Genomic DNA, 23,347 nt, shown 5'->3' with positions numbered 1-23,347 from the left:
ATACATATAGATGTTAACCTTTTAGCAGTCGTAATTTTTCTTCTGAGACCATAGTACAGTGTTATAAGATAGCAGGCAAGTAGAAAATAGGCATTTTCCCCTAGCTCTTAGTTACCGAGATATTGTATGGTGGGTTCTACTGAAGTTACTTTGTCTTCTATAGCAGTATGATATTGGTTGAAACTGATAACAAAATGATGTAGATGATTATGCCCCAGGCAGATACTGTGTTGATAAGATATCTTTATCAGGGACGGGGATTCATTCGCGGTATTATATATAACACTTCGACGTAAGCCATACAGTTTCATAGACGAGTTTTTCCCGAGAGCAGTTTGGACTAAAGCTTCCGATGGATAACAAAGGATTTCAAGGAGGAACGTCGAACGATGTTGAACTAGGTCCTTCGGAGAAAGTTACGTCTTCCTCAGGGCCTGTAATGGGATACAGAGTTGACCGTAAGGATTCCTGTTATTTTACGGCAGTGCTTGCATTGGTAGTGCAAGGAAGCTTTTTCTCTTTTATTGTTATTTATTTCTTTTATTAGACGCGCTAGATTTTCTTCGTGAAAGCCACATTAGTTGGGCTAAATTTTTTAGTACCTATATTTTGCACTCTAATTACTTATTCGTCTTTCTAATTTTATCGAGTTAGTCTCTCTCTCTCTCTCTCTCTCTCTCTCTCTCTCTCTCTCTCTTGAACTGTGATGGATCTTAATTTGGCATCACATAATTTACCAGTGTCATAGCAGTAATATCGTAGTGAGTTAGCCAGTGAGTGCTTGAGGTACTGAAAATGGCATTGATTGTCGGATTTTACTTCGGGGCTTAACCGCAGATTACAATTAACCGCAGATTACAAAATTGATTTCGATCAAAAATTTGAAGATATAATAATAATAATAATAATAATAATAATAATAATAATAATAATAATAATAATAATAATAATAATAAGGAATAATAATAATAATAATGGAGAAACAAATCCACAGTTATGTAAATGTACATATATTTAAATTCAAACCTGTAGATTTTAAATCTAAGTATATGTACATTTACAAAACTATGGAATGTTTCTGCAATTAATATAATAATAATAATAATAATAATAATAATAATAATAATAATAATAATAATAATAATAATAATAATAATAATAATAATAATAATAATAATAATTAGGAGATCCATCAGCAATTATTTGTCTCAGCGATAATAAGCATATGAACCTTTTTATATAAAAAGCATCTGTGATTTTCCTAATTAAGATATACTATATTGAAACAGCATTACGCTCAGTAATTAGTGCGTGGGAGTTTTGTCTTGGGATTGTCTCTTCAATTTCATTCTTTATTTTACTTCTTAGCCTTTTTCTCCGACCTTAGCTGTACAACTTTTTTTACGCTGTCTTGTTCAGCTTCGCACTTCATGCCAGCCAAGTGGTCTGGTCAAATAAGAGACTTAAAATAAGCACATATATAATAATCTCTTTTTCGTCAAAATATTGTTCCTTCTCTCCTAACACTCGTTCCCCTTCCCGCAGGGGATCCTGATTAACCCTAGCGAGTTTGATTATAGTAGGGAAAAATGCAATATTTGCTGACTAACCCACAAGGGATTCCATACCCCCGAGCTGTGAAGGTTTTTACCTAAGTTCGAGTTTCATTCCCCATACAATATATTAATACGATTCCACCAGGCAGTTTTTGTAACCATACGATAAGAGTCGTTGCTCTTGTGCGTGCGTCTCTCTCTCTCTCTCTCTCTCTCTCTCTCTCTCTCTCTCTCTCTCTCGTCTCTCTCTCTCTCCTCTCATCCTATATATATATATCTCATATATATATATATATATATATATATATATATTATATATATATATATATATACATATATCATTGATTTTTCTGCTTTCCTCTTTTTTTGGATACGCTTGTCACTACAAAGTCTGAAGATCCAAGTTCAAAGAAATTTGAAGAAGAAATTGTGACCTCTTTGTGATTACTGGACCTGGGTTCTTTTCCCAGGACCGGATATCACAATATCTTCTTCAAATTTCTTTGGACTTGGATCTTCAGGCTTTGTAGTGACAAGCGTATCCAAAAAAGAGAGCAAAGAATTCAAAAGGTTAAGAGGGCATTGTGGCTATTATAATTCCATATATATATATATAATATATATATATATATATATATATATATAGCTATATATATATATATATATATATATATATATAATAATATATACTATATATATATATACCTTTAGTTTTTTTTTCCTTGCTGCATACTGATTGCTCATGAACCTCATCACTTGCTTCAGAAATGGAGGTTTATAATCTCTGATACAAGCAAGTAGGTGTGTATGTGTTAAAAGGATGTATCGTTTCCTTGACACAATTTATAGGTAGAAAATGTACTTTCATCACCTTAGTTCCATCGTCGGTATTATTATGTTTATTTTACAGTGGTTTCAAATGTAAAGGTCGCCTATTGATCATTCAGTCCTCATAGATTTCTGTATGTTAGCATAATTTTGGTTTACTGTTAATTTCTTGGCAGACAAGAAACCCGTTGGGATTCTCTGGGCAATGTAATCATTTGACCTCATAGAGCGCATGAAAACGGGAATTCTTGGAAGTGCAGAAGCCTCAGGTAGAAAGAAAACTTCTCATTTTAAAGTTATAAAAGAAGATGAAAGAAAATTTCATATTGATGAACAGGATGAAATTCCAGCCAACACACTTGACTCTGTTGAGACGTACCTTAATTCTGAAGGTAGAGAGCAGGATTTATGAGGAAGGGGAAAATGTGGTGCGGGAGTTTCATTCCGCGTGTGTGTTCTGTAAATATGGCGCTTGCACACACTTCCCAGTAATTTTCCCGAAAACACAGGTTTAAGTCTTCATTTCGTGGCGTTTCTAAAATCCAAGGGTTTGGACTATTTTCTCTCTCTCTCTCTCTCTCTCTCTCTCTCTCTCTCTCTCTCTCTCTCTTCTCTCTCTCTCTCTCCTGTAGTTGCATGCAGATATATATAGTAAGCCCGCTATATGACTCAATTTGGTTGTTATATTTATAGTTAATCTTATAAGATTGATGTATTTGCTCTCCCTATATTTACTCTCCCATTTCTGTATAACCTTCGTGATAAGAATAGTAAAAATTTTCACGAAATATATTTTGGTATTAAAAAGCGTCGGAGTGAGAGAGAAATAATGAATTGACGACTGCTGGAGGTCGTGTGGGAACAATACGGATGCTGGATAAGCAGACTAATTGCCTGATTAAGCTGCCATGAGTTGGTTTCATGGACTTCATGGCATTGTTGGGCGCAGATTAGACCGGGCTAATGAGCTTGTTAACCGGACCCTTGCCTGTCAATATCCAGTGAAGTTGGCGTCGCCAAGTTTTATTTTAGTATTTTAGATTTAGGAATTTCCAAGCGAAGCGAGTTGCCAAAAATATGTAAAAAGTAGTACAGTTGCCTGGAATCTTTACTGAAAATTGCATTTGGTCAAAGGCGGTGGGTGACATGGGAGAAATTAGTAGGCGTTACACCGCGGCTTTTAAACTCTATCGTGATGATTTCATTTTGACTGTTATTATTACGTAACTATTATATTTCGTAGAACATTTTAAACCTTGCGTCAATATACTATACTAAGAATACATTTAATATCGACTCGAAGAGACAAGTTTACATTCAAATAAATGGTTAGATGACCTGATTTCTTCCTTTACATTATGCAAGAAAATTTTTCTCTCATATTTTCTCGTCTGAAGGAATCTTTAAAGTTACGAAAAATCGAGGCCTTTATAAATCACAGATTTGAAGAGTAACAAAAAGCGGATGATTACAATAGAATACTGTGATGATGACTCCGTATTGTCTCTGAAGTTGGAAGCTGTTGCTTTCATGTTAACGATGCCATTTGTTGGGGGCGTGAGGCTCATTCCTCCTCCAATGAGGAATCGGAGGTCAAGTGGGATTTTCTGTCTGAGGATCCTCGTTAGAAAATAGGAGACTTTCTTCCGCTTCTCCTCCATCTTCTTTTTCTCATCTCTTTGGCTGCTATCATTATATCAGGTCCGTGTTTCTGCGTTGTGTGTTCGATGAACAGTAAGGAAGATCGTTATGACTGAAGCGGGATGAACTAGAGGGGCAAATGAAGTCACATTTACTCTTTGAATACCCGTGATAATGCTTAATATTAAGTATTACCACTGTGTTGAACAAAGCGGACATCATGCTTCATAGCGCCAACGGCTAAACAACGAAGTCAAAACCCTCCCGATCACAGTAATGGTCTTCACTATGAAAACAGTAGTAACAACATGTATAATAATCATCAGTATAATCAAGTGTACTGCACGGCTGTGTTAGGTTCACAACTGTCAGGGATCGAAAAATATACCATTTATTTATCTTCATGGTACGTAGGCATTTAAATCAGTGTTCCTTTAGGGTCATTTTATGTCTTCAAGACTTGTTTAATATTTATTAGACCATCTCTGTCACTTGCGGAACTTTATCAGATGCACATTTTCTTTGATGTACAACCTTGCTAAGTTTGTTCCAAGTGAACCGATGCTAGGTGGCAGTTGTGTTGTTACAGGTAGTGTTTATTAATTGTTTAAAAATGCTCTCTCGATCAGCAGCTGACCATGAATCTTAGGCGATCATTCGTCTTTGGTGATTGTATAGAGCACAATGGTCCACAAAAGTCTGTAGTTTCATGTAGCAACTTCCTTTATCTATCTGTTTTGAAGTTCGTTAGGTGAGGCAACTGAAGAAAGTCAACACCCCCCCCCCCCTACCACTTACCACCTAGCACCTACCACCTCTCTCCACCCTATTTTGCATAGAGGCAAATTTTTCAGTGTTCTCTCATGCTTATCGGCAGAATTTTCTGAAGCAACGCGGCCAACCTGCTGAAGCTTTAAATTTGACTCTGCAAGATGTGTCGCATTTTACTTTGCTGGCCAGGTGTTTTCATGTCTTATTTTGTGCAAGTCATAACTTGAGACTGCCCTTAGTTTCGTGTACTAACATTGGTGTATCGATGTTATTTCCTAAGACGAAGTGCCTGGGTTAATTGTTTATAAAAGGATCGAGGAAAACAATTTTGTTCCCACTGAGGCCAAATGAGTTAAAAGAGGGATAATTTCCATTTCTTGAAGCGTATCAATTTAGTCTCTTCCAATATGTGTCGCTTATGTTAAAGCGGCAACTTTTCTTCTGAGAAATAAATTGCCAGCTATAAATTGTTACTGGAATGAAATAGTCGCCTCGAATAAACACCTCGTTTTCACTACACCAAATAAGAGAAAAAAAAAGCTAATTACCTCAGAGGCTATTTATCGAGGAGCTGCTGCATATGTAAGTAGGTCATTATTCATTATCTGAAAACTCTTTTTTCGTAGACTGTTTTCCCTTCCGTTAACTCTATAGAATTTTGGGATATTTTGAGCGGTTGTGAAAGATGTAAGTAACATTACGTACTTCATAATATCCTTGTAATAATCTTCCATAGCCGTGAATGGCTTATAGACTTGGGAAATGATACAGATATCATTCCGGTTGAGACTACGAATCAAATCTAATTGGACTCTGTATTAAAATTGTTTGGTGGAATTCGGTGGTTCTCTTATTCTTTTTTTTTTTTTTTTTTTTTTTTAGTAATATTTACGAATTTTATTCAGAATGTTTAATTCCATATCGGTCTTCTGGTTTTTACAAGAGCGTGCGTACGCGCTTATCCAAAACATGTGCGCTAAGTTGCGTATCTCCATTAGTTATGGAGTGAATGAATGCAATATCTACGTATTTCTTTAGTCATGAAACTTTCATGCCGCGACGCGATACTGTTGAAAAATAGCTGTTAAAAGTATCAAGGAAGGACAATGATTTCGAAAAGCAAAAGTGATTAAATTGTTGCTCTCTTTTTGGGAGAAATATTTCTAAGTCATATTTTCGGGGATTTCTGTAAATTTTAGCGTATCCATATAGAAAATGGTTATGTGTGCATCTCATCTTTCTAGATATTCATGCTCCCCATTTCTTCTGTTGTTGTTTTTTATATAGGAAATGTCTTGATAATTACAAGTTCTCTTCAACACGCTTTGCTTTTTCTTTCCCCATTACCTGAGAGCAAGTTAATTTATAAATGTTATATTTCTAAATACATTTAGTGGCCGCGTTGTCAAGTCGATTAATTTTCCTTTCTAATTTTCTATTCATATAACTTTTGCAGCTTACACTTATCTCCTAAGTATTGAAGTTAATTCAAATTTGATTCTATTTAAAACAGAGGTCTGTGCTCCAAGCAGTCTTAATAGATATCATTTTGTGTCGTTACTGTAATCTTCAACGTCCCTTCCTCGATTGTTTGTCTAGTAAAATCATGTTTCAACTAATTTAGTTCCATGAGAGAGAGAGAGAGAGAGAGAGAGAGAGAGAGAGAGAGAGAGAGAGAGAGAGAGAGAGGTTTTGGGTAATGAAGTCCTTTGCTTTCTGTTTTCGTTCTGAGAGAGAGAGAGAGAGAGAGAGAGAGAGAGAGAGAGAGAGAGAGAGGTTTTATGTAATGGAGTCATCTGCTTTTTGCTTTCGTTCCGAGAGAGAGAGAGAGAGAGAGAGAGAGAGAGAGAGAGAGAGATAGAGAAGTTTTTATGTAATGGAGTCATCTGCTTTCTGCTTTCGTTCTGAAAGAGAGAGAGAGAGAGAGAGAGAGAGAGAGAGAGAGAGAGAAGTTTTATGTAATGGAGTCATCTGCTTTCTGCTTTCGTTCTGAGAGAGAGAGAGAGAGAGAGAGAGAGAGAGAGAGAGAGAGAGAGAGAGAGAGAAGTTTTATGTAATGGAGTCATCTGCTTTCTGCTTTCGTTCTGAGAGAGAGAGAGAGAGAGAGAGAGAGCTACCTCTTGAAGGTGAACATTATTTTGGTCATCAGTTTCTCTTGGATGCTGATCAATAATGCAACTTGCAAACTGACTCTGCTTGCTTCGAGGCACGAGACAAGCAACCTATCATGCATTGATTATACGTACCCACTCTTGTTGATTATCGTCGGGTGGTGTTCTTTGTATTTTCAAAATCTCAGTATTTTATTTGTCTCCCTTATTTTTGTGCTTTTTTTTTCTTTCTTTCTTATTTCTCAGATTTTATGAAATATCTATCAAGTTCCTTTAGGTTACTTAACGTCTATATATATATATACATATATATATAATATAATAATATATATATATATATATATATATATATATATATAGGTATATATATGTGTGTGTGTGTGTGTGTGTGTGTGTGTGTATGCATGTAACACACACACACACACACACACACACATATATATATATATATATATATATATATATATATATATATATACGTATATATATATGTATGTATGTATGTATGTATTGCATATATGTGTATGTATGTTCTTCGTCATTATGTTCAACCTCCACAATAAGACAGTAAGTATTTTGTAATATTGATGTAAACTATTAAATAGACTTCTCAAGAGCATGCGAATTCGAAATAGTCAAAATTATCAGGCCTTGAGTAACTACTTCACTTTGGTAAAAGATTATTGGTCGAAAAAGGAAATTGTTTAGACTTTGTTCTCATCACCTTGTGTGCCATTCCATTGTCATCTGATCTTCTAGCCTTTTTTCTGTTCTCTTAAAAGAATCATAATACATTTTTTAAATAATATCGTTTTATTATTACGTTTAATTCTTGCTGAGAGTAGATTTTTTTTATACATGTACATTATGCCTCTTCACCCTGGAGATAAGTTAGAAAACTTTCAGGTCCAACATCTGAAGTTTGGACGGAATTATCACAAAGCAAATCGTGTTCACATCACATCCTGTTTTGCTCCTCTGCTTCTCTGGTTCCACAGTCGTAGTCTAACGCTCACCTGCAGTACCTGAGCAACAACAAGCAGGAGATAGAAATTTTTAATGTTGGTCTTATGTCGCGAAGATTTCTTGGTGAATTACAGATACCCAAGACACAAGGAAACTTTTCAGATGATTTCTCCCGTTTGGTTAAAGAAATGAAAATATATTTGTTTTGCTTTCCATGGGGGATGGATACTGTTCCCATCATGCTAACTAAGGACAATTGTAACCAACAGTATAACCATAATGTTAGAGACAGATTTACTGTGTATGTTTTTAACATCAAGAAACACATGTAAAAATTCGGAGTTGTAATTTATATTAATAACGAGAGGATTTTGAATTGTAATGTTAACTGAGGAGGCGAGATCGAAGCCGTGAGCTTTGCTTATGAAGGAAGGTTTATTGTAGTCGGAATTCATTTGAAAAAACTTCAAATAAGTGCCTTTTTGAAAGCCCTTCAATACCAAATTTTTTGGAAAATAAAGATAGCTCTCAGTGCAAGGGGAGATGTGTGATTGTTCCCTGTATGAGAGGTCAACGAATGTGAAGCTTTGTCATTATTGAAAATGGAAATTAAATTCGACCTTTAATAATAATAACAATTGTATACATGTTAGTGAGCGCTGCTTGTAGATATAAGATTGTGTATAAAGAGGCGATTTATCTCAATTTCAGTACCTTTCCCTGAGGCTGCAGGTTGTTAAGTGAAGTAGCTAACAACTAAGATTTGTCTAATGTTTTAGAAATTGAAATTTTCTGTAAAAGGGTTGCAATAGGCGTAAATCAGCACATCTTCATTTCACACACAAAATATTAGATACTCCTATTATATTTTCTCTTTTATCCTTGATATAGGCCTATGATTTTTAAGGACAATTTCATTCCGCAACATCATGCCACTACTAGTGTGCCCTTATTGTCAAAGATAACTTATTATACAGTGGTGACCGTAGGCAGGTTATGACCCTTCTTTAAGCTCGGACTGTGGTACTACCTTCACTCTGCATACTTTTGTTTTGGCCAGTGGTGAGAGAGGATGGTCCCGGGCTGGACGACGGGAGGTCTACACGTGGAGCTTCATACTCATAAACCGTCGATATTACGTAAATTGATATATTGATATATGCTGCGTTTAATATAGAACGGATGATAGTCCGGTATTAGAAATTGCGAGGTATTTTTTGGGGCGGGGCGGTTATTGGCTGATGCTCTGAGAATGACTGACTTCATGTGATCAAAAATAAATTCGAATTGAACCGTTTGTCACATTAGAAAGCTGTCATTGTCAATTAAGGGTATGAGTACTTAGTTCATGACCTTTTTTGGGTCAAGATTAGATTAGGTATCATTGACACTGATAACGTTTGTCAGGACGTAAGTTGTCGACGTACCATTCATATTACTTCTGGTGTGGCCTTTTGATATTTGGTGGTGGAATGGTAAAATTTTATCATACTTACGAAGGTAAATTTTTCCGGACACTTCAATTTATTTTGAAGTTTACCTCTAAATGTTATTTTTGGGGTTCCTGGCGAAGTTAAAACATTTTTACTTAACATTTTTGTTTGGAAGTGTGTAATTATTTTGAAAGATTACCGAAACTTGATGCTAATTCTAGTAACTATTGTCAACGATTTTTTACAAGGTTAATTTCAGACATTATAATAATAATAATAATAATAATAATAATAATAATAATAATAATAATAATAATAATAATAATAATAATAATTCCTTCATTTCTTTCCATCATTGCTGAGTTTTGCTATTTAACCCATAGCTGGACCCTACCCCATCAGGGATAGGTACTCATTTACAGCTGAGTAGACTAACTTGACTTAAGTCTATTGACGACCTAACCCACTCCTCCACGGCGCCACATGACTATACATAACACGAAAGGAAGGAGGGAGAGGACTACTAAGTATAGAGGACTGTGTCAACATCGAAAACAGAGCACTGGGGCAATATCTGAAAACCAGTGAAGACGAGTGGCTAAAGAGTGCATGGGAAGAAGGACTAATAAAAGTAGACGAAGACCCAGAAATATACAGAGACAGGAGAAAGACAGAAAGAAACAGAGGACTGGCACAACAAACCAATGCACGGACAATACATGAGACAGACTAAAGAACTAGCCAGCGATGACAATTGGCAATGGCTACAGAGGGGAGAGCTAAAGAAGGAAACTGAAGGAATGATAACAGCGGCACAAGATCAGGCCCTAAGAACCAGATATGTTCAAAGTACGATAGACGGAAATAACATCTCTCCCATATGTAGGAAGTGCAATACGAAAAATGAAACCATAAACCACATAGCAAGTGAATGCCCGGCACTTGCACAGAACCAGTACAAAAAGAGGCATGATTCAGTGGCAAAAGCCCTCCACTGGAGCCTGTGCAAGAAACATCAGCTACTTGCAGTAATAAGTGGTACGAGCACCAACCTGAGGGAGTGATAGAAAACGATCAGGCAAAGATCCTCTGGGACTATGGTATCAGAACGGATAGGGTGATACGTGCAAACAGACCAGACGTGACGTTGATTGACAAAGTCAAGAAGAAAGTATCACTCATTGATGTCGCAATACCATGGGACACCAGAGTTGAAGAGAAAGAGAGGGAAAAAATAGATAAGTATCAAGATCTGAAAATAGAAATAAGAAGGATATGGGATATGCCAGTGGAAATCATACCCATAATCATAGGAGCACTAGGCACGATCCCAAGATCCCTGAAAAGGAATCTAGAAAAAAAACAAAATAGAGGCTGAAGTAGCTCCAGGACTCATGCAGAAGAGTGTGATCCTAGAAACGGCACACATAGTAAGAAAAGTGATGGACTCCTAAGGAGGCAGGATGCAACCCGGAACCCCACGCTATAAATACCACCCAGTCGAATTGGAGGACTGTGATAGAGAAAAAAAAAACTAAGAATAATAATAATTAATAATAATAATAATAAAATAATAAGAATAAAATAATAATAATAATAATATAATAATAATAATATCCTTTAGTCAGCTCAGGCCATATACATGAATATACAAAATACAGACAGTAAACACAATATAGTAAAAAAAAAAAAAAAAAAAAAAAACATGAGAAAAAAAAAAAAACAAAAAATGAATAAAAAAAAAAGTAAAACGGTAATATCCACAACAATAGCGAGGCGTAGTAATAAAGAATAAGTAATCATAATACTGGTAATAACAGTAATAAAATTGGAGAGAAAAAAATGCATTGAGAGTTGTAATAGTTAGTGCACAGATTATATAATAAATTTCAGCTAGAGACCTTAGGTGGTCACAATAGTCAGGTCCAGAGGGCTCTATACGAAAATTGAATGTAGAAAAACTTTAACTTGATAGTTTCCACAGTAATAATGAAAAAGTAAAATATCAGCAATAAATATAATGATAATGACAGATCCTGCGGGTGACACCTTGCCAATACAGAGATTAAGTCCTTTAGGGGCAAAGGCCTCATTTTCCCATCTTTCCCACAATTTAGATCTTCTTGCTTCACTCCATAGGATGCTTTGTGTGAGCGAATTGCTGCTGTTTCTTACTCGGGTTACCAGACTGGACATTGTTCGCCTTACAATGATTTTTAAGTTGTCCAGGCTGTTTTCTATGAACATCTGTGTGGCGGAGCGGTAGCGAGGAGTGTTTGTGAGGCGTCTCAAAATGTCATTTGTGCACAACAGTGATACGCCTCATGGTCTCTCGGGTATAGTTCGTCCAGAGGGAACACCCATAAATACTGTAGCAATACGAGCAGAAGAGGAGCAGTTTCACGTCTCCGTGACAGAAGGCAAACCTCCTTGCAATCAGGTTGCCAGATGCACATAGTTTACGACGCCTCTGTTCAATGTCTGCCGTATCTTTTAGGTCGTGCGTAATAATGTGACCCAAATACGGAAATTCGTGCACGAATTCCAGCCGATGATTTCCGAGGAAAATTTGTGGTTCTGCATTATGCTTAAGCGATCTCGGGAGCAGCGACATGCACTGGGTCTTGGTTTCGTTGTATAGGATATCAAATTCCTCTGCATATTGGCGGCAAGTGTCGATGAGTCGTTGGAGACCTTGCACTGATGGGGAAATCAGAACCATATCGTCGGCGTAACAGACTTTGTTTATAGTCATTTCATTAACAGTGCATCCGATTGGGAGTGAGTTCAGTTTGACATTCAAGGCATTGTGTACGTATTAAACAGGCATGGGGAGAGAATGCCCCCTCGCCGAAGCCCGTTTAGGGAGCCGAAGGTGTACGATGATACGGTACCCCATTTGATACAGAATTGCTGCGTGAAGAACCAGCAATATAAAATGCCAATTAAATATAGAGGTGTGCCTCTTTTATGCAGCTTCAGGAGGAGCTTCAGGTAGTTTACTTTGTCAAATGCTTTTTTCACATCCACGAAACAGGAAAACAGGAGAGGCTGATGATAGGTAATAGTTCAGCAATTCTTTCAGTATGTAGATTAAAGGACTGGATATCTATCCAAAGACGAGGATAAAAACCGGATTCTAAGTTTCTAGACATTGCATCGGCTCTTAGTGTTTAAGAGCAAGTTTGAACTGCGCTCTCACCTGTCTCATTATCCAACTTCATTTGTTTAATTAACCATTTGTTTAATTAACTTTCCTTTGGGTGAAATGTTGGTTTGAATTTTAAAATAACAAAGCAAGATCTCATTTGTTGAACTGATATTTATTTTTATGTTGAACTGCATTGCAAACTAAAATTCATAAATTTTCGAAAGTCTGCTAATTAGTCTCATCTAATAGTACTTTGAAATAAGCCAGTAACCTCAGCTCAAATCTAAACTGTTCGAATTTATTTTACACAATAAAACAGTCAGAATTGCTTGCCTGTTTGTATAGTCAAGATATCGAACACAGTGTGCATACACTCTCATGAACAAACACATAAACATATGTATAATATATAATATAAAATGTAATATAATTATATATAGATATATATATCTATATATATATATATATATATATATATATATATCTATATATATAGATATATATCTATCTATATTATATATATATATTATCTATATATATATCTATATATATATATCTAGATATAATATATAATATATATATATATATATATATAGATCTATATATATAATATAGATATATATCTATAGCATATATCTATATATATATATATATATATATATATATATATACTATATTCATAGATATATATATATAGTATATATATATATACTATATATATATATATCTGTCAGATATATATATATATATATATATCTATATATATATATATATATATATTTTATATGTGTGTGTCTGTCTGTCTGTGTGTGTGTGCCTGTGTATTGCCTGTGCCATTATTATTGTGATTGTCTTACTATGATTTTGCTGCCCTGATCTTATGGTAGTTGTATCGGAACTTACTTAGACATTTCCCTGTAGTTATAATCTTTGAATAAAAATTCTATCGAAGCAACAAGGAAATCCTTCGTAATTATCATCACCCGTCCATGTTAATACCTCAAAATGAATCACTGAGTAGCATCAGTCGCAGATTGCAAGGATACAGTCTCGAATGAAATATCCGTCAAAATGAGGTGCATTTCATGTTTTCAATTTGAGTCTTCTTACAAAATTCCTCAAGCTGTAAAATCTTCATAGCCGAAGGAATAATTAGTAAAAGGTGTCGTTAGTGTAGAAATCCTGCTTGGCTATGGCTTACCTGAGAAAATATATTAAATAATTAAGAAAATCAAATATATGATCTGTGTTGAATAACAGCTGAGAAATTTTTTTATCTTTTTTTCAAAGAATAATGTGCACCGATTACTGAGGGCCGTGGTAGGAATCTAGTAACGTCAGTACAACTCATGCGGTGCACTGTAGGCATTACTTATGCAACCCGTTTTATTCCTGTTACTGTACCCGCGTTCGTATTCTCTTTCTTCCATCTTACTTTCCACCAGCTCCGAACATTTGATTCATAGGACAACTGCGAGGTTTTCCTTCTGGTAAATCTTTCAAATTTTTACGCTGTCTGTTTCTCTTTCAGCGCTGAATGACCTCTTACTTCTCAGCGCTTGGGCTTTGGCCTAAATTTTATATTCTATTTGATTACCGAGGGCAAACGACATACAGTTTATAATAAATTGCAGATTTTATTTATTTATTTATTAATCTATTTGTAAAATTCGTGCTTTCCGACAACAATGAACATTTGGAAAATATCTTAAAACATTTTGTTCAATGATAATTGCTTGGAAGTTTATCTTTGGCAGTTTTCAGATAGTTTTTGCGTTTATAGTTGACCCTTACATTTACTTCTTTTGCCAATAGCCTCATGGATCTTTGGTGTTGGGAATTGGTTTTTAGAGTATTCATACCTTAACGTAATCCTTTAGTCTCTCTGTAAAAATGGATTTAGAAGACACATCAAATGCTTCTTCCCCTATACAAAAGTTTGTTCAAGTGTATTGAAGAAATGTGTGTGCCTCTTTCTTACGAGAAAAATGCTGAATGGTCTCATGTTAAAACTTTTTTTATTACTATAAAAGGATAGAATATCTTAATCCTTTTAAAGTATTTTAGTTTCCCCCCTCAATTTCGGAAGATTTATGAGACATGGGCAGCTATAACCACCCTTGCTAAAAACTATACTCAAATAAAGCTTTTGTGGCGGCTGGTGACAACCTCCTCTTGTAGTTTCCTCTCTCTGTGATCTGCCACAATCTCCGCAGATAATTACTTTCAGACTTGTTTTTCTTTAAAACCTATACTTATTAATTGTCTTAAAAGTAACATGCGTTTTCTTTCCTTAAAAGAAGACTGACTCTCTCTCTCTCTCCTTCGTCGCAAATAGAATTGCATGCGGCCACCCCCTGCTCTATATATAGAGAACTTACTTGGACATTCTGAGAATAAGGCTGTGAAGGTGAGAATAAATCTTCATGAAAAATCTTTGACATGATTAAAAAAGAAAAAAAGTGACCTTTTAGTCGTAAACAAGGGGGCTCTTAGAGGAGGAGATATCGAGACTCGTTTCTAAAAATAGATCCCCACATGATTATTTTATAGCTTTAAAGTTACCCTAACGACCTTACTACACATCCCGCGTGAAGATGCTGTGGATGATATTATTGTGCCTCGGCTTCTGATCCTCCTCCAGTCATGACACTTCGGTCTTACCGGACAGTGGGTGGCCGTTGAGGCCTTTGTCTTCATTTCTCGCTCCTCTTATCAGAAACTGTGGTGGAGATAATAATTTTTTCAGTTCTTCTCAATGCATTAGGTAAAATTAAGAACTGACGAGAGACCATTTTAACGTATAAATTATAAAGCAATATATTATTCCCAAATACTCTCTGAAAGCCTGATGAGGTAGTCGAACTTGAAGCAGTCAATGTGATATAGAAGGTGCGAGTGACATCCCTGCAACGGACGCCTCCTCTAGCGGAGGACGTCCAGTAGGCAATCACGCCAACTGTGCCCTCCAGAGCTTGTCTCCCCCCGGCCCGCAGTGACGCCAGCGTGCGAGCCACTTAATCAGTCAATCATTCAGTCAATCTGTGGCGGTGGCCTCCCTGCGTGATGCTTCTCCAACCTTTGGCATTCGCACGTAAACCCCTCTCACTCTCCCATTAACTCCGTCCTCGATGACAGAGACGGTGTTATCCCCGAGAAGGACAGAGACAAGGAGGAACTCGAGGCCTTTGTTTGTTTATTATGCCACACAGCACTACCCCTCACTGCCGTCGCCATCGCTCGTCACCTTTGTCCATCTCACGTGGCGTCAGACCAGAGGATTCGGATGCGTCTTCGGATCATCATCATCAGATGGTCGTCTTTTTGGGTCATCGTCGCTTCTACGTTGGAAGTCAAAGTAAGGAATATCAACGTTAATTTCTGAGCGCATGAGCGCAGTCGTCTGGTTTCTCGTAGGCAATTTTCCTTGAAAATGTCCCTTTCGATAGACTTTAAACAACCATGCATTACAAATGAACAAGGGAGGTCCAAGTTGGTGCAGACGGGGCCACTAGTGTCCTCGAAGTGAAACACCTGTTGGCCAAGAGGACTGCCAGTGTTCGCAACCGATGTGTTGTGTTCGTTCTTTTAGGTTTACTCTGTGTATTGATTCGTTTGTATGCTACTTAATGGTGGATATTTGCGAACGTGTACAAACAAACTAACGCGTGTGATGGTATAAGATAATGAATATAGTTTACTTGTTTATGTATGCTTAAGTGCATACATTGTGGCGGGCATATAAAAAAGAATATTTGCACTTGAAGAATAAGGAGATATATACTGCGATTTTTTTCGGGAGGTATCTTCATAAACTTACGAACCAGTACCACGACCTTGATTGAAAAATATTGTGTTGAATGAATTTTTTTTATTTTATTTTTTATTTTTGCAATCAATTTTGGGTTTGTTTGTGCTTGACACTACGCAGCCATATTTTTGAAAAGTGAAACTCATTTTCACCAAATAGGAATGATAGGAGAGAAAGCGTCGAGAAATTCATGAAGCATAAATCCCTACTAGGCAGCATCATTCCCATGAATGAGTTACGTTTCAAAATTTTATTTTGGCAGCAAGTGTAGGTCTAGATATCTGCGAAGGGTCAATAGACCACCAATAGTTGTGGAGATGGAGGACAGAGAAAGAGACAGAGAAAGAGGTGGGGGAGAAGGGAGGCAGTGGTTAAAGAGTAAATCGATTCACCAGGTCAACCACTTGATGCAGAACTTAGTATTCTATGTAAAAATGGAGACTGCATGTAAGTTCAATCCACAAACTCTTACTGGAGTCCCGCATATAGCTTATGGGTTACTGTTAAATGTAAGAGAATGAGATCACCATCATGATATCGACTTCTTGGGCGGAAAAAAAATAATCTCGTCTGATTATCATGAGCTGAGGTCAACGTTTCTGTAACAGATTGTCATTTGAATCAGCAACTTGGGATTAGATTTGAATGAGATAATTCATGGATTCTTTATAAGACATATTTAATTACATCTCTCTCTCTCTCTCTCTCTCTCTCTCTCTCTCTCTCTCTCTCTCTCTCTCTCTCTCTCTCTCTCCACTTTTAAAACACATTTGAAAAAATATTATCCCTCAATCTCTCAAAGTAAATATATTGAGTTAAGTATCTATAGATAGGCCTATGCTTGCGCGCTCTCTCTCTATCGTCATAATATTTCATTCTTTACTGTATTGTTCCTCACGATTTCCACAAGTACTGCCCAAATTTTAAAACCCTTTCTCTCATTGTTAAAGCTTAGGCCTATTTATAACTACTTAATTTCATTATATTTTCTTTGGGAGATTGAGTGGTAATATATATATTTTTACATTATGTTTTGGAGAGAGAGAGAGAGAGAGAGAGAGAGAGAGAGAGAGAGAGAGAGAGAGAGAGAGAGAATTATAGCACTGGTAACGGACTTGAGACTGGGGAAAGGCAGAAGAAAATATAATGAATTAAGTATCTCTATCGATAGGCCTATGATTGCGCACTATGGATCACAATATTCAAGTTAATTCTCTAAGGAATTCATACCCTAATCTTGATTACATTCGACAGTTGCCGTAGCATTCAAAGATTGTAAAAAGACGTGGAAAATTTTTGACACAGGGTGCGGTCATTCTTGCTCTCTTGATATAGTCTTTACTTTTGAAAATCGGGTTTCATCCACAAATCATTCACGAAAAAACCTGTAAAGGAAAAATATTTATTACCACAAATAACTCAATATGTATTGCACAGGCAATTAAAGATTTATATCGTGGGAAATCTTTCAGCATCGCAGCAAAGAAATGGAGTCGTGTAGGGCTGTAGGGTACTACGATCTGCTTTGTAATGGGAACATATAGCCAGAAAATCTTTGAGCTGACATGCTACTTTAACCTTGATTAAGCTTTATGTTTAAAGACAGTAGCTTTGTAAACAGCAACTAGCATTCAATCCATGTCAACGTCAAAGTAATCAAAGTGTGAAATCTGTTACGTTAGCCAGTATCCAGTGACTTGCACTTTCCGCTCGAAGTCTAGGGCTCCTCCTCACATCATAGAAAACGCTCTTGTGGATGCAACTAGATTTGCTCAACCTACCTTAGCCGTCGCAACATTGAGTGCCACTGACGTCAGCTAACTTTAATCGCTTTGGAATGCAAACATAAGTTTGTAAAAACTAAAATATTTGCATTCGCCACTTACGATGATGCAATATATCCCCGTTCATGAAGCAAAGCTAGTAAATATTGTCGTCGTGATATATAGTACTAAAATCAGAAATTCACATTCTATCTACCAGATCTCTATGAACGAATCCATCTGAGAAATTCCAATTACTTCGGACATATATCGTGTTTTTAAGCATCTGAACGATTTTGTTTTGCAGTTTTAACTTACATTTTGCAGTATATTTTCATATTCTATAGTAAATTTAGCAATATTATGTCTTCAGTAAAAACAAATGGGAAATTGGATGAACGAAAGCTAATGAAAACTGTATCTTCAGTTTTCTTGTTGAGTGTACATAACTGGAGTGTTTAGTATGTTTTCCTGTTTTAAGTATTCATAAATTATTTTATAATTTTCCACATGCTTATGTTCATTGAATTTTATTAAATATTGCGTAATTTCTATGAATTATGTAGTGTGGTTTTAATGTTCGCGTGTATATTTTAATAGCCTTGAGGATGCTACTATGAGTCGTGAAACGTCGGCAAAATAAATATATGTAGCTGAGTATATATATATATATATATATATATATATATATATATATATATATATATATATATATATATATATATATATCTAATATTTATATATATGAGTGTGTAGTTGTTACCACCACAAAAACAATCATGCTTTGATCTTTAATATCAGACTTTCACATTGATATCTGAAGTGGTTTTCGACATATAAAATATCAGTACTGTCGAATATCGGCATTTCACCCTAAATCAGTTTTCACAAAGTAACGAATATTCGATTCGTTACTTTGTGAAAACGTGAGGCTTCTCGAATGCGCACTTGTGTTTATCACAAAATGCAGCATCGTTAATTAAAATCATTTGGTTATTCCCTATGATAACTTTTATATTTTACTAATTTATGTGTGACAACTTGTATCTGATTATCATAAAACGTTACGGATTAATAATAGAAATGTTATGGAAAGAATATATGCGTATATATTATATCCTATAATATATTATATATATATTATAAGTATATAGTAAGATATAGATATATAATAGATAATATAAAAATAGAATATATATATATATAAAAATAAGATCTATATATATATTAATTATCTATATATAGTATATAATATATATATATAGAGAGAGAGAGAGAGAGAGAGAGAGAGAGAGAGAGAGAATTATATATATATATATATATATATATATATATATATATATATATCTATCTATCTATATATATATATATATATATAGATGATATATATATATATATATATATATATATATATACATAAAATAAAATGTGTATATATCTTACAATCTCATCCTATACTGTAGCCTACGTATTTATGTGAAACGAAAATTTCAACTTTGGATTCCGTGTGACGAATATCCATTGTTTCAAATAGCAATGTCACCACAAAGAGACGAATAAATGTCGAATCGTTAACACCGTGAGTCAGTCAGTTTTCACAAACTGGCGAATATCTTTGATAAACATTATTAGGAAATCTTTATGAATTTAACAATTCATTAAAACATTGTAGAAGGTCTTAAAATTATCAACTACCAAAAATCAAATGTTTAACGACTAAATTACTTGATAAAAAGATGATTTGAAACGAGAGAAATCTTCAAACGCGATTTACTCAAAACAAGAATTTTGCCGATTCGACGGTTTGTGGAAACGTCGACGATATATACACACGCAAACAATGCATACATTGACACATTAAAATCAAATATATACAAATATCCAGAGATCAATCCCATAACCCCAGCATATGGCCTCATATTACTTGTCTAGTAACAGTCCTTGGCAAGTGCGTTGTTCCCACTGACCCTTCTGCTTTTGGCTGACAAGTTTAGCATAAAAGATTACCCGTATAAAAACATTCCTCGAGATATTCGTTTTACAATAAATTTTCAGTTGAGACTTTTACTAAGTAAAGCCCAGTTCATTTATTCGACAGTGCATCTGACACACACACTGAAAGTAGCTTTGCATTAGAATTTTTCAAATATGATAAGCTTTCACGTTTAAATAAAAATCTCCCTCCACCTTGAGGGTATTTCTTTTACGTATTTAAAGGAAACCCAGTTTATGTAAAGTTGGGCCCTTATTCTTCAGGCCTACTTTGAAATTTTCCTTTCCCAAAGTATTAATGTTTTTATCTTCGTGTCCCGAAACTTTGAAACAGCGGAAAATTTGTTGCACGAACTTTATGCAAAATTCAGTCGCTGGATATACAGAATTCCCCTTCTTAGTAAGGAGACTCTAAAGTAGACTTTAATTGGGTGACATTTTTGTTACGATCTTGAAAATGCCATCAGAGCTTCGTGATATTTGGGTTCCGCCAGCGCCGTTTCACATAACAGCTGACGAAGAAGAATATCCAACGATGCGGTTTCGGCAATATGGAAGATGGTGGTGGAAGGAAATTGATTAGGACTCTCTCTCTCTCTCTCTCTCTCTCTCTCTCTCTCTCTCTCTCTCTCTCTGTTGAGCGGATGTTTGGAGTTAAGAAACTCTTACATATGGAACACCCGGTATAAAAGATTACAACTGTCGTTATAAGGATTTCCACTGCTGCTAAAAACGAATTGTATCATCGTGCAAGTATCCATCATTTTGATTTCTACACAGGTGTTCAGGGAGATGTGTACCTCAAGTGGTTTGCTCTTTGTACGCAGCTATACTTCCATTAACGTATCTGTGTGCATATCTGCTTTTGACTCCTTTGTGGGAAGCTACCCTTTTGTCTCTCTGTTTGTTCAGTTCAGGTGCGCAAAACTGCTGGGTTCTTTTTAGTACTTTTGTTTCAGATGGTTTCGCAGAATCGCGAATCTCTTTCTTGTTGTTTGTTGTTTGTAAGAGTTGTATATCTATACTATTACTTTCAAATCTTAATTCAGAATTTCTTAACCTGTTTCACAGCTCTTCGAAGCAACTGGAGTCTGTTGCAGATCTGCAAACAACGACACATCCGGTTGCTTTCTCTTGTATTTGTTGTATGGAAGTATTTTTTCGTGTTCTTAACTGGGATGTCGGACTAAAATTTTGTTAGTCTTACCTTAGGTTGCATTTCTTAGCCACGAGTTAATATCTTTAAGAACTCCCATATGAGTTCGTATGAAGAATCTGTTACTTAAAATAGTTGCTGCTCAAGAAATCTTTCTCTTCTTACATTTGCCAATGGCCCAAAGGTTTTTACGCAATTACTAAACTTTGTGTTCGTAATTGAATCTTCTCAGTTGGTCGTACCTTGTAGCTCATACTCTCAAGATTTTACCAAGAAATTCTTACTTAAGGCTTATTAGCCTCGAGTTCCAAGTCGCCTTTTTCGACATCTTAAAGTTGTTACTCTAAAGCTTACTTCAATCATCACCAATGGGGAATGACCCTTAGGTCATTCAGTGCTTCAAACTTAAGTAATTTGTCTGCCGTTCATTTCGGTTGCATAGCTTGCATCTGATCCATCCACGCCCTTGTCCATTCATTTTCAAATACCTACGGAAAAAATAATTACATTTTAACGCCATCCTGAACTTCACAGTCGCCTATTAAAGCAAAAGATAGTCTTTTTGCTGGACGCACCTTGACATTTACTCAGTGTCAGATTTCTTTTATGATATTAATTATGCGAGAAATTAGATATATATATTAGCTGTTTATTCCTTTCTGATATGATGAAGTTAGAAGAAGAGGAATAAGATTATGATGATGATGATGATGATGATGATGATGATGATGATGATGATCCCGTAACTAACTTGAAATAAATACTCTCGTTTTCCTGTAATTGTTTAGTTCTAAAAAGTTGGGTTTTTGTGGCCTATCAAATTTCGTCATATTATTATTATTATTATTATTATATTATTATTATTATTATTATTATTATTATTATTAATTATTATTAGGTAGCAGAGCAGCAGTATTAACAGTGCTAATAGTAACGTTAGTCGCAGATATATTCTTGGTATGATCCTGCTGATGTATTAAAAGAATATCTGATTATTTATAAGATTAGAATTTTCTCGAAGCTTAACCTGAATGGAGTAGAAATAACCCTTGAGGATTTTCTCGTTCTGTTGTAAAGGAAACCTATGAAAAACCTCGCCATTGTTTGTAAAATCTGTCAGATTTATAAGATTTTTCTTATGCCGGTTTGTTGAGTACTTGGTGTTGGCAATAATTTACAAATTAAACAAAAACGTTTCCGCAGTACAAAGCTTTGATGTTTTTGCTGTTTTTGTCATCATTTGTTCTCTGGTACGAAGTAATTGGTTCTATGTACTGGCATCTTCTGCCATCTAATGGTATGTAACAGGAAGCTGGCGCTCTTTGCTCTCTAGATGAGATGCTGTTAAATTAATAGAAACGACAGGATATCGTGCTATACCATGCTGGATAACGGTTGTTGACTTTTTAAAGATTCCTGGTCATCCTTATCGTGCTGGCATTCATAGTAATTGTAATCGGAGAGAAAATTCAGATAGTAGCTCTGATGGTGATCACAATGTGAAACTTCAAGGACATTATAATGAAACATTATGATGATATTTTTTCTTCTTCGCATCTTCGTATACAACGGGGTTTCTGGGATCTTCATGTGTGAATACCACAAGATTGAGAGAATTGACCTCAAATCTAGAAATGGCTAAAAACTGTGATAATGATATGGCGGTGATGAGGGGCACTGAACTTTCTTGCAGTGAGGCTTCGTCTTATGCGATGAGTCGGGAGATCCGTGGGACTCGTGGTGTGGAAAACTCGCAGCATAAAGCTCTTTTTATGAACTTTTGGAAATGAGAGACGAGCTCTTCCACTGTAATGGGAGTAAATGAGCTGTAGAGCAATGAGCTGGTATTTGTGAGGTCAGAGCGTTCTATTCCCATTTGCCGCTCACCCAGTTGATCCACCTATTAATCGATACAAACCCTTGAGTTCTCTCTCTCTCTCCAAGGTGTGTCTTCGACGCCATTAAACGGTGTGACACATTACCATCATTGGTGACTCTTATTTGGTTGTTTTGCTCGTTGAAGAATTCTTATGGGACATATATGTCGTTGTTCCTATGTTGACTACTTGTTGAAGGCTGCCTCCCCTTTATTTTATTTTTTTTTTTTTGCAACGTTAATATTCCCGTGAAAACTCTTGGTTAGGAAACGCTGAGCTTTTCTCTGTAAT

The 23,347-nt window shown here is 35.7% G+C and overlaps 1 protein-coding gene across 6 annotated transcripts in view; it reads left to right on the top strand.

The window, feature by feature from the left end:
- The first annotated feature begins 290 nt into the window (after positions 1–290).
- The window catches only part of LOC135224544 (mechanosensory protein 2-like), a 745,504-nt gene continuing 722,447 nt past the window's right edge, over positions 291–23,347 (top strand). For 4 of the 6 annotated variants that reach the window (XM_064263632.1, XM_064263630.1, XM_064263633.1 and 1 more), the window contains exon 1: positions 291–458. In XM_064263632.1, coding sequence (XP_064119702.1) covers positions 353–458 — 106 coding nt within the window. In that variant the 5' untranslated portion in view covers positions 291–352. The remainder of the gene's footprint in view (positions 459–23,347) is intronic. The other 2 variants (XM_064263629.1, XM_064263628.1) reach the window with 1 other exon arrangement.

This window comes from Macrobrachium nipponense, chromosome 12 (genome assembly GCF_015104395.2).
Source record: "Macrobrachium nipponense isolate FS-2020 chromosome 12, ASM1510439v2, whole genome shotgun sequence".
Classification (NCBI taxonomy): domain Eukaryota; kingdom Metazoa; phylum Arthropoda; class Malacostraca; order Decapoda; family Palaemonidae; genus Macrobrachium; species Macrobrachium nipponense.
This window is presented reverse-complemented; position numbering and strand designations above follow the sequence as displayed.